This window comes from Ictalurus furcatus, chromosome 9 (assembly GCF_023375685.1).
Source record: "Ictalurus furcatus strain D&B chromosome 9, Billie_1.0, whole genome shotgun sequence".
NCBI lineage: Eukaryota > Metazoa > Chordata > Actinopteri > Siluriformes > Ictaluridae > Ictalurus > Ictalurus furcatus.
Window position 1 is genome coordinate 8,576,904 of NC_071263.1, and position 18,909 is coordinate 8,595,812.

Below are 18,909 nucleotides of genomic sequence, written 5' to 3' on the forward strand. Positions count from 1 at the left end.
TATGGGTGACTGACTTCTGCTACACACAGATCAGTGTTAATACAACAATTCATTTATTAATTGATTATTAACTGATTACTTCAGGTCTTACATAAATGGAAAATCTATAAAGTATACTCACACTCTAGTACCAGAGTTACAGTACCTGAAAGGTTAAGGGGAATTAATTAGGAATCTTTGTTTACAATTATTTTCATAATAGTACTGTACTTAAAAAGAGCATATTTTGTATATGGAAATGAATTGCACTTTACTGAGATTCCAAATTGTTAATGTTCCTGATTGTTAAGGGAAATCAGAAATACACAAAGCTATAGCAAACTAAGCTATAGACATATTAAGTGAAAGTAATCTCAACTAAGAACACAAGGGAGATACAGCACAAGAACTATGTCTATTAATATTTACAGCATCTGTTATTTTACCATCTGTTGCATCTGTTCAGCATCTGTTATTTGTTACAGCACTGAGATCCTACTAGCTGTTACGAAAGATATGATTACAAAACTTGGTTATAGTCAGTTATAGTCGAGTTTGACTATAATATACTGGCTCTAGTGACAACTAAATCGAATCTAAAAACACCTGAAGATATTACAATCTTGAGATATATAGAAAAGTATTATACCGCAGCTAGGTGTCTTGAGAACATAGTATTGAGTTTACCGTACAAGTCTTGGCTAATTGCACTGAATACACTGTAGAACTACACTACCCATCAACCCCAGCATGTCACATTATCATGTCATATGTCTCACTGATCACTCAAACCTGTTTCATATTAATCCTAATAAGCACCACAGACATTAAACTTCTGGTTTCTGTGTGTTTCATTGTCAAGTTTTTGTTGTATCTGTGTGTTGTCGTGTCTGCCATAGTATTGTTTAAATAGTTTTTATGTTCTTTGCTTTGTGTCGTCTGTTCATGTTTATTGTCTTTGGTTTTGTTAGTAACTTATTCACTAAGTATATCTGCACTTGCATCCACCTTCACCTCCTGACATACCTGACACTAATATCAACACTAAATGTTGTCTGATGGACAACTTGGAAAATCAAAACATGATTAATTTATTACAATCCAAGTGCAAAACACGTATTGTACTGTTGAAAAAAAGAAAAGAATTTAATGTAGCCTATGACTATTCTGTGGCTAATGTTTTTATGGACTAGCTAGCACTTTTCACCCCATCTATAAATACCTATACCAACGTCTCTTATCCTAGATACTAGCTGCTTAGTCACTAACACTTGACGTTGAGTTTAAGAGACATCTAGAAATCAATTTTCAAAAATGTTCGGTTTTTAAAATGTCGCTTATATATATATATATATATATATATATATATATATATATATATATATATATATAATATATATATATATATATGAACATATAGAAGGTGGAAAACACTTTATCCTTGTAGGATTGGAAGCCTAATATAAATGAGTCTTGCTTGAAACTTGAGTTGAAAAGACTAAGAGGGCTCTTTTTTCACGCTGCTGCAAGCATAATTTGTTGATTAATTCTGGTGTGTTGCTTCATTTTGATTGGGCTCAAGCCAAATATTTTGTATTTGTGCATTTTTTGGTCATAAATTAATGCAGAAATCTACTGGTGCTATGAGATTTTCAAATCCAATTTGGTCCAAAATTGTGTTTGTTGAAATTAGGACTGCAAAAATAAATAAATATTTTACTAGTTGATTAATCATGTTAATTAGTCAAGAAATAATAGATAAGTCTGATTAAACATTTGGCATTTGAAAAAAATTAATGTAAAACAAAACTGTGATTAACAAAACATCCTGTTACTTTATGAATTTCTCCTATAGGACTAATCTATTCTTTTTTTTCCCTGTTTCCAATACCAATTACCATTTTAAATTACAAATAAGGAATTTAATCTTGTAAGGAATTTGTTATAAACACACAAGAAACGTTTATGGATATGGATATGGATATGGATTTTATGGATTTAAGTGGCTATTTCTCTCTACGTTTAAATTGTACTCAATGACATAGATGTTTAGCATCATTAATCTTAACAAGCCAAAATTAAACAGGCTGAAAATTTCAAATTAAACGTAAACTATGAAATGGCTACACTTCTATCCATCCATCCATCCATCCAGTTTTCATACCGCTTATCCTACACAGGATCACAGGGAGCCCAGAGCCTATCCCAGGGAACTCGGGCCACTGTAAAACTGCCTCAAATCTGTTGGGACCGAAAATACTTTTGCACAGTGCTGTGAGACCTGATATTGATTATTCAGACTAATCATTGCAGCCCTCTCTAAGATACTCTTTTTATATCATCTTACTGACCTGTTGCCAATTAACCTCCAGCTGGTTCTTTTTAGTAACACTTACTTTTCCAGCCTTTTGTTGCCCCTGTCCCAACTCTTTTGAGACATGTTGTGGCCAACAAATTCAAAATTACCTTATTTTTTTCTTAAAATGGTTCATTAACTCAGTTTAAACATTTGATATGTTTTCAATGTTCTATTGTGAATAACATATGGGTTTAAGAGATTTGCAAGTCATTGCATTCTGTTTTTATTTACATTTATTTACATTTTACACAGCGTCCCAACATTTTTGGAATTGGGGTTGTACAAGTAACTACAAGAAATCTTCCGGAAAGTCTACTGAAACTTGTAACCTAACACATGGGTTTGAGTATGAACTCTATTTATTGTTATACTCCTAGGGTCATCGTCTTCACCAGGGCAGCCGTTTGTTTGGTCGTTGTTGGCATGCTGGGGATGTGGTGGGCTGCATGATTAACATGGAGGACAAATCCATGATCTTCACGCTTAATGGAGAAATACTCATTACAAACAAGGGCTCAGAACTTTGCTTTGCTGACTTTGAGACTGAGGATGGTGAGAGAGAATGACTTATTTTTTCATCAGGTTTGCCACACAGCCACAGTGGGATTAAAGTTTTTCTAACAAATATGAACAAAAGGAAAGCACAAATTTTTAATCAAAACCTGTGTAGTAAAAGCTTTTTACTTTTTAAAATTCTTTTTAATTAAACAAAAAGTTATTTAGTTATTCAGTTATTCACCTGCCTCTTCGTTACTGACAAAAATAATTTTAGAAATCATATTTATATTACAGATTGTGCCTAGTTACTTTTTATGTGCAAGTAAAAGGTGAAATTAAAGTTACAGTACTTTAGTGTCTTTAACAGTCCCTCCATTTATTTACATTCATGTAATATGAGGTGTTTTATAAATGAATTTCACAAATGTGCATATATATATATATATATATATATATATATATATATATATATATATATATATATATATATATATGAAGTTCACATTGTAATATTTTTATAGATTACAAAAACAAAACAATTGTTATTTTATTCTGTAATCTCTAGGCTTTATTCCAGTCTGTAGTCTGGGCCTTTCCCAAGTTGGACGTATGAACCTGGGCAAGGATGCCAGTACCTTCAAATATTACACCATGTGTGGCCTGCAAGAGGGATTTGAACCTTTTGCTGTCAACATGAACCGAGAGGTCACCATGTGGTTTAGCAAGCGGCTCCCTACTTTTTTCAACGTTCCCAAAGATCATAGTCATATTGCGGTAAGGCCCAAGTTTCCTCCATGGAAAATGCAAAATTCATCATTGAAGTGTGTCCCTCAGTTTTACCTTTGTGGATTTTCAAAAGCAAAATCCATGCTAAGTCATATATACTGTATTGTGCACAGTTTAGTGATACTACAGCCAGAAGTCTTATTTACACAATTTTTCTCAGAGCCGTAATGTAGTTGATCAATCTAAAGTTAAGTAATTACTAAATTACTAAAGTACACCTGCTTATGTGGTTTCTGGCATACTGTTTCCAGATTGATACAAATGGATTATATAGATCAAAACATTAGTAGCAGGCAATTTGAAGTTAAAAACACTTTCTTGGTTTCCCAAGTGGCACAGCAAGTGACCTTCTATCCAAAGTTTACATAAAAAGGAAATTGTGTAAAGTGTTTAGACAGCCTGTTCTTTTAATTGGTTTGTGCTGATATACAGTATACAGAGTATATATAAAGCATTTTGGCCTATTTTAAACTAAGGGAATTCCATGAAGGACTTTACACAATAAGCAGTACATGGTGAGAGGTTAAAGCCCAGATGTTTGCAGGTCACGAGGATCGATGGGACTATTGACAGCCCCCCATGTCTAAAAGTGACTCACAAGACATTTGGGACACAGAACAGCAATGCTGACATGGTGTTCTGTCGTCTGAGTATGCCTGTTGAGTTCCACTCCACCTACAAGAGCGTCCCTGCCACTGAAGTGAATGGAGTGCATGAAGAAGAGCCACTCAAACTCAAATACAGGTGAAACTATTCTATCTCACTTCAAGCAACATTAAATTAAGATGTATTCTATAAGAACTAGTGTCTTATAATGAAAAATTTATATATGGCTAACCAATTAAAGGGGAACAACATAAAGTGTCTTAGTAGGGTATTGGGACACCACGACTCACCAGAACAGCTTTAAAACACCTTAGATTCAACTTTCTGGACCTTTCTGGAGGGATAAATACTATTTTTCAAAAGATATTTCCTCACTTGGTGTCTGGATAATGCTGATGAAGAGTGCATTGTAACACATCAGTCCAAGATCTCTCTTACATGTTCATCTGGGTTGAGACCTGGTGAGTGAGAAGGCACAAGAGCGATTTACATAATTTTCATACTCACCAAACCATTCAGTGAGCTCTCATGTCCTGTGAATGGGACACTGTTATTGTGGAAGAGATCAGCTCCATCAGGATAGCAATATTTCATCATAAGATAAAGGCAATCAGTCAGAATAGCTTTGTATTGATTTGCATCAACTCATCCTTCTAAAGGGAAAAGTGGACCCAAACCAGCAAAACCATACCAGCAAAATTCCCCCATAGTATACACTATATGACCAAAGATTTGTTGACACCTGACCTTCACACCCATATATGGGCCTTCCCCAAATGGATGCTACAAAGTTGTAAGCACACAACTGTAGGATGTTGAACCTACTAGTGTCACAGATATCTTTGCATGATGTAGCATTAAACTTTCCCTTCAGTGGAACTAAGGGGCCTAGTCCAAACATGTGCCAGCATGACAGTGCCCCTGTGCACAAAGGGAGGTGCACTGAAGACACCGAAGTTGGAGTGGAAGAACTTCAGGGGCCTACACCAGAGCCCTGACCTCAACCCCATTGAACACCTTTGGGATGAACTGCAATGCCAACTGCATGCCAGGCCTCCCAACCCAACATCAGTGCTTGACCTCACTAATGTTCTTGTGGCTGAATTTGCAAATCCACACAGCCATGTTCCCAATGTAGTAGAAAGATTCAGTCTGTACAGGATTTTGCAGTGTTTTTGTGATTGTTGTGGCCAAAAATGCTTGATTTTGCTGTAGCTTTTTTCAAAATTTGTGATGCAACATGCAGAGTTTTTTGTGCTTTTTTTTGCAACAAACTACTTGAATTGGTGAAATTGCAATTGCACTAAATTGTCTTTTGCAGTGATGTTTGTTGGTAAATGAGACCTTTTAGCTGTACTCATGTTCGACACACATGAATAAAAAAGGGTAAATCTGTTGTAATTTTGAAAAATTGCAAGCTCTTCTGAATATTGCGGCATTTGCTTGATTTTGCGTTAATTTCTTGTGTTAAAGTCCTGTAGGGACTGATTATAACAGCAAATGGGGGACTAAATCTGGGGTGGGATGTTCAAAAATCACTTTAATTAAAACACATATTGTAAATCTAAATTATTTGTAAAAAAAAAAAAATTTTTTTGATAAATTATTTCATAACAAAGCACCTTTCATCAACCACATTTTTGAGAGACCTAGAATTTCTTTCCCCACTTCCATCCATCTTCTATACCGCTTATCCTACAGGGTCGCAGGGAACCTGGAGCCTATCCCAGGGAGCATCACTATCGCAGGACACAATCACATACACATTCACACACTCATTCACACACTATGGACACTTTGGACATGCCAATCAGCCTACCATGCATGTCTTTGGACTGGGGGAGGAAACCGGAGTATCCAGAGGAAATCCCAACAGCACAGGGAGAACATACAAACTCTGCACATAGGGCAGCAGCGGGAATTGAACCCCCAACCCTGCAGATGTGAGGCAAACATGCTAACCACTAAGCCAACATGCACCCTTCTTTCCTCACGTGTATAATAAAATACTGATTTGTTTATGTTTAATTTTTAACTAACACATAATGCAATATATAAACCAAGTATAGAATATCTAGTTGAATGTAGACTCATACTACATTCAACTAGACATTCTATACTTGGTTTATATATTGCATCATACGTTAGTTTTTCCAGGGATGATATGTTGATATGGTATACTTTTAACTGTTTCACAGGTATCCTGTCAAATCTACGAAACACATAGATGAGGGGAGGAGAATTGACTATAGTAGCATAACAACTGTAAGTCACTGGAAGTTATGGCATATTCTATTCACGGTTGAAAAAATCTAAATATCACTAGTAAAGAAGTATGATTTTATTTAACAGTATATATATATATATATATATATATATATATATATATATATATATATATATATATATATATATATATATATATATCTATATGTTCACTTTATTCTTACAAGCATGATTCCATCATTATTCACTAATATTAGTAAGAACTGACAGCAGTTACAAGGTTACAAAGATGACTATACTACTAGCTTGTTATGATTTTAGCAGAGAAATAGCCTTAATATTGTTGGCTAGCTGTGATTATACAGTCAACTTAGAACATGGCACCTTTGTTGGCACACAATTTTTAGGTGAGCAAATATATTTAAAGTAAATTAAAGTAAATAACACTTCATATTTGATTAAATATCCCTTGCTTGCAATAACTGCATCAACCCAGTGACCCACTGACCATCATCAAACTGTTGCATTGTTCTTTTGTAATACTTTTATAGGCTTGTTTCTTTGTTGTTTGTTTTGGGGAGTTTCTCTCTTCAGTCTCCTCTTCAGGAGGTATAATGCTGCTCATTTGCAACTGAGTTATGGTCTGGTAATTGACTTGGCCAGTCTAAAACCTTCCACATTTTTCACTGATAAAGTCCTTTGTTGTGTTTTGTTGGCAGTATGTTTTGGGTCATTGTCTTGCTGCATGATGAAGTTCCTCGCAATTTGATTTGATGCATTTATCTGTAATTGGCAGACAGAATGTTTCTGTAGACTTCTGAATTCATTCTTCTACCATCATGAGTTACATCATCAATAAAGTTAAATAAGCCCATTCTAGAAGCAGCCATGCAAACCCAAAATGTCTTGATTTTCTCCCATAGACAGCTCTCTTGTCTTCATGTAGGTTTATCCTTTTTAACAACAAATGCAGTCTTCACAGGCAGAACCCAGGGCTCAATCCAAGGGTAGATATTCAGATCTATTCATTATTTAAACAATCATTCTAACATGGCACACCTGGGTAAAAAGAAACACCTGTCATTCACATGCTGCAGTATTTTTGATCACTTGAAAAATGTGTGTGTTCAAACAAAAGGTGTCATGTTCTGAGTTGAGTAACACATCTAGATGTAAATATCAGGAAATTCAATATGACATTCTGTTCTATTATTTTATATTCTTTTAATCTCAAACCCAAATGCCTTCAGTGTATAGCAGAAACAAAAGTATCTTGCTGTTTCAGTACTTCCAGAGGGGACTGCATATTCATAGATGATTAACTACTGTACTCAGCAAAATCTTTGGTATACTCTATAATTCTTATAAGCAATGTTTAAATTGGGATTAGTTACTAGCATACACATACATTTACTATATCAGGTCTTAGTGAGAGGCAGTCAAAATCAATCATTTCGACCAACCAATAAACATTTTCATTTTGAGGAAACTGTTTTCCACAGTACTACCATTCAGTACGAGTGTTTGCTGGTCAGGATCCCTCATGTGTGTGGGTTGGCTGGGTCACACCGGACTACCATTACTACAGCAACTACTTTAATCTCAGCAAGACCCGAACTGTGACAGTTACGCTAGGGGACGAGCGAGGTCGGGTCCATGAAAGGTATATCCTTGAACTACTTCCTTGAATTGGGTCCATGAAAGCTACATCCTTGATCTACTTTGTAGATTTATTGTTCTGGATATATGCTAGAATAACCCAGCCCTGTTTTGCAGTGTTAGAAGGAGTAACTGTTACATGGTGTGGGGAGGTGATGCCATTAGCTCCAGCCACTCCTCCAGCAGAAGTAATGTGGATTTGGAGATTGGTTGCCACATTGATTTGGCTACTGGCTTGGTGGCCTTTACTGTCAATGGCAGAGAGCTTCCTACCTCATATCAGGTACTGTTCTTTATTATGGCATTATGGCATACACTAGTATTAGCTTTTCTCATTGCACTTTCAGTCTACGTAAATGGTAAATGGTATGCACTTATATAGCGCTTTTTTTTTAACCTTAGCAGTTCCAAAGTGCTTTACACTGTGTCTCATTCACCCATTCACACACACACTCACACACCAGTGGTAGAAGAGCTGCTATACAAGGCACTAACTTGCCATCAGGAGCAACTTGGGGTCTTGCCCAAGGAGATATGGGGTCTTGCATGTGGGGTCATGTGAGCCGGGAATCAAACCGCCAACCCTACGATTAGTGGACCACCTGAGCCACAGCCACCCATATGTAACAGATGTTAACTAAAGGTGCAGCATTTTAGTGCTGCCACTACTCCGTGGCATGGAACCATGTTATCTTCTGATTTTCACATAGCAATACATGAGGTAGTACACACTATGTTCAGTTGTATTACTGGTCTTATAACTTTTTGGTGCTCCTAGTTTTACTTTGGTCTCAGACAGTGCATATTTCATATTAAATACATATTTAATATTTGTGAGGACCAATAAAAACATTTAAGACCAGTCAAACAATATCTAATCTCTGTTCATGTTATGATTAGTAGAAAGTTAAAACATAGCCAGTTAAAATATTTTCAAGCAGTTGTCTTGCTGGCTTCTATCTCATTCATGCGCAGTTTCTCTGTTCTACCTCTGTCTTCTCCTCATTGTCTCGATCTTCCTTATTTTATCATTTCTCTTGGCCTCTGACATACTTACTCAGTTTTTCATTTCTCTCTCACCATTTTCAGTTCTCAAATCAGTTCACCATTTTATTACCTAACGTCCCGCACTATGTATTACTACAAAGATTTTCATCATCATGCTTACCCCACAAAATTGTTTTCCTCTCTCCCTTTCTTATATCCTTCAAACACAGACAATATACTAATTTTACAAGGACTGGTACCTTTAAAATGAGTTGCTAATTCAGAGCCACTTTATATCGGTGATTTCCATGGCTACCATTGCAAATGCAAGAGCACACATGAGCTATTTGTTCTATAATAAAGTGACTTAGATTACTCTGGTTTCTCTCAAAGGCAGATGTATTGATGTGTTGATTGATATTGATGGGTTGTGTTGGTATGCAGGTGGAGCCAAATACAAAGCTTTTCCCTGCTGTGTTTGTACGTCCCACCTGTCCAAATCTGTTCCAGTTTGAATTGACAAAGATCAAGGTTAGCGTGTTTCCCTAATAGTTTAACTCTCCAGTTCTTTCAAAAGACAATACATATTAGTAATAGATACTGTTTATTAATTTATAAAACTATATTGAACTTAAATAGTTAATATATTTATATGTTTAAATGATATATTTGAACTCTAACCCTCATAAATAATCTTAGATTAATACCCACTGGATTGTAGCAGCCCTTTAGATGACAGGATGACATATTTAAAGCTTTGGATCTAAATGTGTTGGGTAATATTTGTTCTTGTAACTTTGAGAAAATTTCTTTATCATTGTATGCATTGTGAATTACTATAAATCAGATGTACAAATCTGATCAGGTACAGTGCAAAATGTGACTTAATGTGGCCACAATATACAACGTGTCTCATATTAATCCTCAGATTACTGAGACTCTAACTCATGCAAACTGCAATTGGTATAAAGGGCATTAAATACAGCTTACATGCTATTAAATCTGTAATTGTGTCACCCTAATGAAAAGACTGCTGTATACAAAATAAGCTACTTCTTATACAAGTATGTATTCCAAATTAAGCTGTATTAATTTTTTCTTGTGGTTGGGTGTGACTCCTACAATAATTTGAAAAATATTGAAACTTACTTATTTTGGCATCAGAAAATGTAAATGCATTGTACATTGTATAAGCCAAAACCAATAATTGGAAACATTAGACAAACTTGTGTTCTTGTAGTTACTTGTAAAATGAAATGAACATTATATATATATATATATATATATATATATATATATATATATATATATATATATATATATATATATATTTGTTATGCTTTGTCATGACATTTCAGCAACAAGACAGGAAATGTTTTTTTATGATCTCTCCACCACAGAATGCTATGCCCCTTTCATCAGCAATTTTTAAGAGTGAACACAAAAACCCAATCCCTCAATGTCCTCCTCGTCTGGATATCCAGACCATTAAATCAGTTCTATGGAGCCGGATGCCCAACACCTTTCTGAAGGTGGACACAGCTCGAGTGAGTGAGAGACATGGCTGGCAGGTACAATGTCTGGATCCTCTGCAGATGTTGGCAGTACACATTCCAGAGGAAAACCGGTTTGTATACACTTATACTTACCTAGCCTAGACTTAATCTATGTTAGTTAGGAACATAACTGGTCTAGACTAGTAATTCATGCCCAGTTACATTAATAATTATTTTTCAGTGGATACAACAGCATATATCATGAAAGGGTACCATTTCTGCATCACTTTTCATATAATATACATGCTGTCCACCAAAAGGGCATGATCACATCGAATACTCTATTTCTAAGTTCATGATCACATTCATCTGTTACCAAATACTAGATCTCAGTAGATCTTTCACAACTGATTGTTACAGTGGTAAGCTGGGCAAGTAGTTCTTCCTTTGTCAGGCATAGTATGTATTTGCAATTTGAATGGCTTTACTTTGAGAGTTTGCTGTCCTTCAAATAATGGGAGAGATACCCATGCAGACTATAGGTACATTAGCTACTGAATACAGGTGCAATGAACAAGCATTCAGAAACCATATCCTTCCTTGGTTATATCATGAGCTCATAATTAACCTTTTTCCTCATGGATCCACAATTCTCTGCCTAGTCTGTCTTATTGCAACATGCTGTCTTTTGCCAGTATACTTACCTAGTAACTACTAATTAGTTAAACCCAACTCAGCTTAATTTGTATAGTGTTTTTTAACAATATACTTGGTCATAAAGCAGCTCTGGGTCTGCATTCATAATGAGCAAGCCAGAGGAGACAAACTCTCTGTGACAAAACTCCCTGAGATAAAATAGAAAGAATCCTTGACATTCAATCAGACTATGCTGGGAACCTCATCTTCTTCTGGGTGACACCTAATGTTGTGATTACAGCTAACAGTCATATAGTAAAAAGACAAAAGTTATGAATATACAGAAAGTTATATACAAGCATATTGTGAATATGAGTCCTGCAGCACTGCAACGATAGTCAAGGTGACTGAGCTCATCATATTATCTTCAAGACATTACACAGTAAAATCCCTAGTGTTGAATTAACACCCAGAGTGTTTATTTGAGTTTATTTGAGGACTTATATAGACACCGTGGGTGTAAATTTAACACTGTGGGTGATAAATCAACACTGGTGATTTTGCTGTGTACATCTGACTTAAAGGGCATCAACGTCATTTAATTAAATGTTATTTGTATTGTCAGAAAGTAGCTTTACAGAGATTTGGCTATAGATCCTGAATAAGCAAGCAAGAAGTAACACTGGCAAGGAAGAAACCCTGAGAGGAACCAGACTTACAAGAGAACCCATCTCCTTATGGGTGACACCAGACAGTGGGATTATAAATAATTATAGTATACATGTATAGAAGAGTAAAGATAAACAGTACTAAGTGTGTTTGAAGGATGTTCAGTATGAACAGATTGTGAAGACTCTTGGGATAAGTACAGGACAGTCTTTATAATTACAGCAACAGTTATTAAAATGTACAAGTCTACAATATCCAGGAAATATTGACCATTTTTCCCTGATTTCCATAATTCCAATCGCCTTGACCTAAATAAATATGGTACCGAATGAAATATACTACCAAGTTTAATGCTAATATAGGTAAAACATGATATGAGTGATTGAAAGCTAGTGTGGAACAAATTAGCCTGTTTAGACTTATTTAAACATCACTTAAAGTTTCAGCTTCCCACTGATTTTTTTATTGTTCAGTAGCAACATAAGAATGGTGAATATTGGTAACTTGTGATTTTTTTAAACAGGTGCGTAGACATCATGGAACTCTCTGAGCAGGAAGACCTGCAGACATTCCATTATCACACCCTAAAACTTTACCGTGCTCTCTGTGCCCTTGGTAACACCCGTGTAGCCCATGCTCTCTGCAGCCACCTTGACCAGTCACAGCTCCTTTACATTATTGACAACCAATACCTGTCTGGCATGCTGCGCCAAGGCTTCTATGATGTCCTCATCAGTATTCATCTAGAAACTGCCAAAGCTGCGCAGCTTATGATGAACAATGAGTTCATCATCCCAATCACAGTAGAGACCCGCAGCATCCGACTTTTTCCAGATACCTCCAAGCAACACCAGCCACCTGGTGTAGGACTCAGTACATCTTTAAAACCCAGGCTTAGTTTTGCTCCACCATGCTTCATCACTCCAAAGCGTGACCAGTATCTCTACAGCCCAGAAATTCCTCTAGATGTTCTGAGGGAGAAGGCAATTAGCATGCTAACAGAGGCTGTTCAGGGTGGAGGAGACCACATTCGAGATCCTGTAGGGGGCAGCGTGGAGTATCAGTTTGTGCCAATTCTCAGAATGATTAGCACGTTGCTTACCATGGGTGTGCTAAACAGCCAGGATGTTCATAAAATCTTGCTCCTCATTGAACCGCATGTCTTTGGGGAGCAGAAAGCAGATGAAATGGGAAAAGCTACAGAGAAAGAGGGAATGACAGGAGCAGAAGAGAAGGCAGTGGAGGCTGGAGAGGAGGAAGCTAAAGATACCAAGCAGCCAATAAAGGGATTGCTGGAGAAGAAATTGCCAGAGTCAGTCAAACTGCAGGTATAACAATACTCAAAGTAAGCAAATGTGTTTTATGCGTTGATTGTTTTCTGAAGACCTGCATAATGATGCAGGATTTCACTTTAAACATAAAAGTAATGAGAGGGCTTTAATGATTTAATTAAGCTTATATGTATAAAGAATTGTTATCCCATTTCTGTAACTCGTTTCAGATGTGCAAACTTCTTCAGTACTTCTGTGACTGTGAATTGAGGCACCGTATTGAGGCCATTGTGTCATTCTCTGATAGCTTTGTGTCAAAGCTGCAGTACAACCAGAAGTTCCGTTACAATGAGTTAATGCTTGCTCTCAACATGTCTGCTGCTGTTACTGCTAAGAAGACTAAAGAGTTCCGCTCACCTCCACAGGAACAGGTATGCTGTTAAAAATTCACAAAATTCTTTAATTGTACATTTCTTGGTGTAATGGCAGTGTCTGAAATCATTGTTTACTTATGCTAAAGTCATCCTGCACAGTGTTTTTCCTCTTCTAACAGAGTCATAGCACACCCATGAAGGCACTGTTGATTATTCACAAGTTAATTTAGATCTATTATGACCAAGGTAAATACCAAAATTATTGAAACCTTGATCCTCATAATGGAACACCTAGGCCAGGATGCAGAGCGGCTCTCGGACAATCAGTTTTAATTTGTTAGTGAATGACACACTGTGCTTTTTTTTTTATATAAGTGTCTGTGAGTGTTTATAAGTCTTCAGGACAAAGTAGTTTACACTTCCCAATTTGCATTGTAACAGCAAGGTCAATTCTATTGTTTTTGCTATACACTGAAAACATTTGAGTTTGAGATCAAAAGATGAATAAGAAACGATAGATCAAAGTTTCAGCTTTAATTTCCTGATATTTAGATATTTAGTTCCTGAAACATTTAGATATGTTAGAATATGACTAGAATTTAGAACTTAATATGACACCTTTTGTGTGAACCCTCCCATTTTTCAAGTGATTAAAAATATTGGAACACGTGATTGACAGGTGTTGCTTGTTGTCCAGGTGTGCCTTGTTAGATTGATTGTTCAGACAGTTAATAGCTCTAAATGTCTACTCTTGGTTTGAGCCCTGGATTTTGCCCGTGAATAGTAAACCAACATGAAGACCAGTGAGCTGTCTATGAGAGAAAAGCAAGCCATTTTGAAGCTGAGAATGCTTGTGCAGAGCCATTGCACAAGCATTGGGCATAGACACTATTGGGAATGTTTTGAAAAGAAAAACCACTGGTGTACTAACAACCAGACCAGACAACCAGACTAACAGGTCAGCCAAGGACAACAACAGCTGTTGATGACAAACATTGTGAGAGCTATGAAGAAAAAGCCCAAAACAGTCATTGACATCAACAACCTCCACAGGGCAGGTGTGAAGGTATCAGAATCCACCATTCGAAGAAGACTTTGAGAGCAGAAATATAGAGCCCATACCACATGATACAAGCCACTTTTCTGCATTAACAACTGGAACGCCAGATTGGAATTTACAAAAATAATACTAAGAAAAATTTCTGGAACCAAGATTCACTTCTTCCAAGCTAATGGAAAGGCTGGAGTGTGGAGAAACTAAGGATCCACTCATGATTCAAAACATACAAGCTTATTGGTCAAGCACAGTGGAGGTAGTGTCATGGCTTGGACTTGCATGGCTGCTTCTAGAATGGACTCATTAATCTTTATTGATGAGGTAACTCATGATGGTAGCAGCAGAATGAATTCAGAAGTCTACAGAAATGAGGGGGATTTTCCAAAACAAAAAAAGCTGAAAGAATCTGCAGTATAAGACTAAAAACAATTACAAAAGAAGAATGCAACAGTTTGGTGTTGTCAGGGTTGGCGGATTGATGTGGTTATTGCAACCAAGGAATATGCAACAAAAGTCTAAGTGTTATTTACGTTACTTAATTTGAAGTCTATATGTTCTTGTACTTTTGCTCACTTACAAATTGGGTGATCTGCAAAAAAAGGTGCCATGTTTTTGTAGATGTAAATATCAAGAAAATTAAAACTGAAAATCTAATTTATCATCTCTTGATCTCAGTCCCATGTTTTCAGTGTATAGCAAAAACAAAAGAATTGGCCTTGCTGTTCCAATAGTTTTGGAGGCGACTGTGTCATTGTAATCAATACACATTCGCTGAAGAAAAACTATTTGACTGTCATTTGAGTGTGATGACATAGCTTATGCCCCATGTATGCTGCTTAAAATTCAAGCACCTCCAATGTAAAATGCCTTCTTGCTCCCTGATGGGGCTGTCAGCCGGCTGTTAATTTCTGAAAACATTGCTTATTGGGCAGATCAGATCAGAGGGGCCAGATCATATCAGATCAGAGGGTCCTGAGGACAGTGTCACAGGGAAACAATTCAGTTCACTAATGGCACCATAACCTTTTGGGGTCCTAAAAGCCTTCTCATTCTGTATGTTAATGCCATATCAAAAACAGATATTCCAATTCAAAGTTATATCCTTTGGCTTGGATTTTTCTGAGAAACATGCAGGCTGCCCTGTCACCACTGATAGTCAGAGGCATAAGGGTACTGCCATATTTGAATTCCTGCCTCTTATCTGCCCCCATCAAAAAACAGGCCTTCCACGGCACATCCACCCTCCTCACACATTATGTCACTTAGTCTCAGGGAGAACTCATGAAATCAATTAGAATCTTTGCAGTGTAAAGCAGATGGAATGAACCAGTATTAAAAGCTGTGTTTCACAAAGGCCTAAGTGACATTCTCCATGTCATGCATGTCACGGTGACTGTTTTCCTTCACCAATTTATTCAGCTAGACATCCACACCATTAACCTCATAAGAGCCTAGAGACAGCCCCATGCCACTGAAACTGATGGAGAAAAAGAAAGAATCAGAGCCTGTAGAAATCACTCATAGTCTGCCCACTGAGGATAAAGAGGGCCAAAGACAAATAGGCCTCTGCTTGTATTGTGGCAAAAGGGGACATTTCTGATCTACATTGTGCTCTGAGACCAGAGAAAATGTTACTCCTGTGATTGAGAAACAAAGTTTCCCTTCCTGTTATCATGGAGCTCTAAGACTTATAACTTTCCAGCGCTTGTTGACTTTGTGGCAGCATTTCAAGGCACTAGACAACACCGAACTGGGATGAGGACGTGTCATAGAGCATACCGTTTCCCCTCCAGATGTGCATCGGTGCCTTGCACACAGAAACTCTATCATTTATGATAATCAGATCACCTCAGAATCTAGTAGTATTGGGCTCTCCCTGGCTACCAACCCATCCAGTCCTGGAAAGAAGCTGAGATCACTTTCTGAAGACCACACTGTTTTAAAACCTGCCTCTCTCTCTCTTGTTGCTATACTCGGATTGACAGCCTGTAAGTGAATCACAAGGTGAAAATCAGCAAATCATACCTTTATTTATCAGCTGTGTTCAGTAAAACAAAGGTTTCAAAATTACCACCACATTACCCAGGGGAATGTGCCATATGGGCTTTTTAATGCTTCCTTAGTCTTCTAAGCCTTCATGAACAAGATACTGAGAGAATTTCCAAACTTTGTCATAGTCTACATCAACGGCATCTTGATTTTCTCATCTAAAGAGCCCAACAAGAAGTTCCAACCCCACCAGAGTTCTCTCAATCTAAATATGTATGTGTCCCAGAACATGAGGGAAAATATCCTACAGTGGGTCTACACTTTGCTGATCTCCAGACATCCTGGTTAGTGAGAAACAAATTCTGCTGTCTCTTGCTCAAGATGATTTTCAACTTTTCCTCATTGGTTTCACTCATTTCACCATATAAAAGACTTAAGAACTTAACACTAAGTGCAACGCCTTGCCATTTGCTAGACTTTCGAGTAAGTTCTAAGCCAAAATTCATCTGATTGCATCTATGTATGACTTACTTTTCTGGTTTTCCTGCCTTATATTTTCCTTCGTTCTGGCTTTCTTCTTATATCCTGTGTACCTAACCTGGCCTCTGATCCTTGACTATGGATTTGGATTGTTGATTATCCTGCTTTGTGTAGGTACATTGTGTCTGACCTGGGACTGTCTGTTTTTAGTGATTTTTGGATTGTGGACATGTGTTTATTAAACCTGTCATACATGATCCCCACCAGGCTCTTGAGTCACCTTCATAATACCCAGATCTGGGAAAGCTTTGACTGAGTACAAGTAGACCTCTTTGCTGATGCCAAATTATTTCACTGTCAACTTGGAGGCTGAATGACTCCGAAGTGACAGTAATTCGCCCCATCCCACCTCAAGGCTGTTGCTATACTGTCTATTCACTATGACACTTTAACTCAGCTAGATATTTTGAAGATTTTTTTTCTTCATCTCTCAGATTCAGGGAAATAGTTAATCAAATCTTCCTGTTTGGAATTTGTCTTTGGCAGTTCATCTTTTATATTTCTTGATAGACTGTTGATGACTTCATATTTTTAGCCAAAGTGTTATAATTTTAATTGTTATAATTGTAATTAATAAATCACAATTATGTTAACCTTCCCATTTTTTAAGACCTTGGTTTCTTTTGGGGTTTTTTTATAGCACAATTTTCTATCACAAATATCTTTCTGGACTATGCAATATTTTTTTTTCTTTCAGATCAATATGCTGTTAAATTTCAGTATGGGTGATGACTGTCCATGTCCTGTGGACATTCAGGAGGAACTCTATGACTTCCACAGCGAACTTCGTCTACACTGTGGTAAGAGCTACATCTTAAGTAGGTAAAATATTGGTATTTTTGTAAACTGGCCAGTCTATAGACCATATATATGCTAATTTTATATAATCGAAAGTTATGCACATAGAGGTAGCAAAGTGTCAATGTTACCGGTGCATGAGTCAGGTCAACATCTTCAACTTTTTAATCAAAGTGCTTGTGTTGTTAATGAGTTTTAAATGATTTCATTCTCTGCAAAAAACTCATCCAAGTGTGATTGAGCGGACAGTGAAAATAAGAATTTGTGATCATAAAAAATGTACTCAGCATTTCACATTTGCCTGAAATTCAGGAACAATGGCCCTCTTGTTATTCAAAACAACCTGAAATCCATACATTATTCATCTGTATAATTCCTCTACAGAGCCTTTATAATTGAAAGCAATTGTATATGATGAACTGCACAAGAAATAACAGTATCTGAATGTCAAACAACAATCAAATGCTGTGCCAACTCAGTGAGCTTCCCACATCCCACTCAGAATGTTAGTTTGATGCCCATTCCACCACCCATCCAACCTCATAGTTATTTTAAACAGATTCCAATCTGTAAAATGAAACCTGGCTAATATGATTCTAATTAATCAGTTATGGAAGATTACCTACCTCATTCAATTGGATCAAAATTTAATTTGGATTGCCCTCAGTTGGTTTTCTTCATTCCTGTTGAGGTGTATACAGTTAAGGTTTTTTTTTTTTTTTTTATTGACAGGGTCTGAGTATTAATAGATTAATAATCACTGTCGGAGTGATCCAAATTCCACTATAACTCCTGTATGTTGCTTATGTTTGTCTTTGCTTCCTCATAGAGCAATTGTGTCAGTGATGAGAATTCTCTCTGTTTTCTGCTTCTAAATGAAGCTTTAGAAGACAAACCTTACAAGCTAAAGCTAATATTAGTCATTCTGTTTCTAAAGGAGCACAATCACACTATTATTTTTTTCGACACATAGATGCTA

General features: G+C 36.7%; 1 protein-coding gene across 1 annotated transcript in view; it reads left to right on the forward strand.

Moving 5' to 3' along the window:
* Nucleotides 1–18,909, forward strand: part of LOC128612961 (ryanodine receptor 3) — a 232,833-nt gene that overhangs the window by 131,468 nt on the left and 82,456 nt on the right. Inside the window, exons 27-37 of the mRNA XM_053633452.1 lie at nt 2,716–2,890; nt 3,402–3,610; nt 4,167–4,366; nt 6,427–6,493; nt 7,957–8,117; nt 8,231–8,396; nt 9,545–9,631; nt 10,501–10,727; nt 12,425–13,229; nt 13,403–13,603; nt 17,830–17,932. Of these exons, the coding sequence (XP_053489427.1) occupies nt 2,716–2,890; nt 3,402–3,610; nt 4,167–4,366; nt 6,427–6,493; nt 7,957–8,117; nt 8,231–8,396; nt 9,545–9,631; nt 10,501–10,727; nt 12,425–13,229; nt 13,403–13,603; nt 17,830–17,932 (2,401 nt within the window). The remainder of the gene's footprint in view (nt 1–2,715; nt 2,891–3,401; nt 3,611–4,166; nt 4,367–6,426; nt 6,494–7,956; nt 8,118–8,230; nt 8,397–9,544; nt 9,632–10,500; nt 10,728–12,424; nt 13,230–13,402; nt 13,604–17,829; nt 17,933–18,909) is intronic.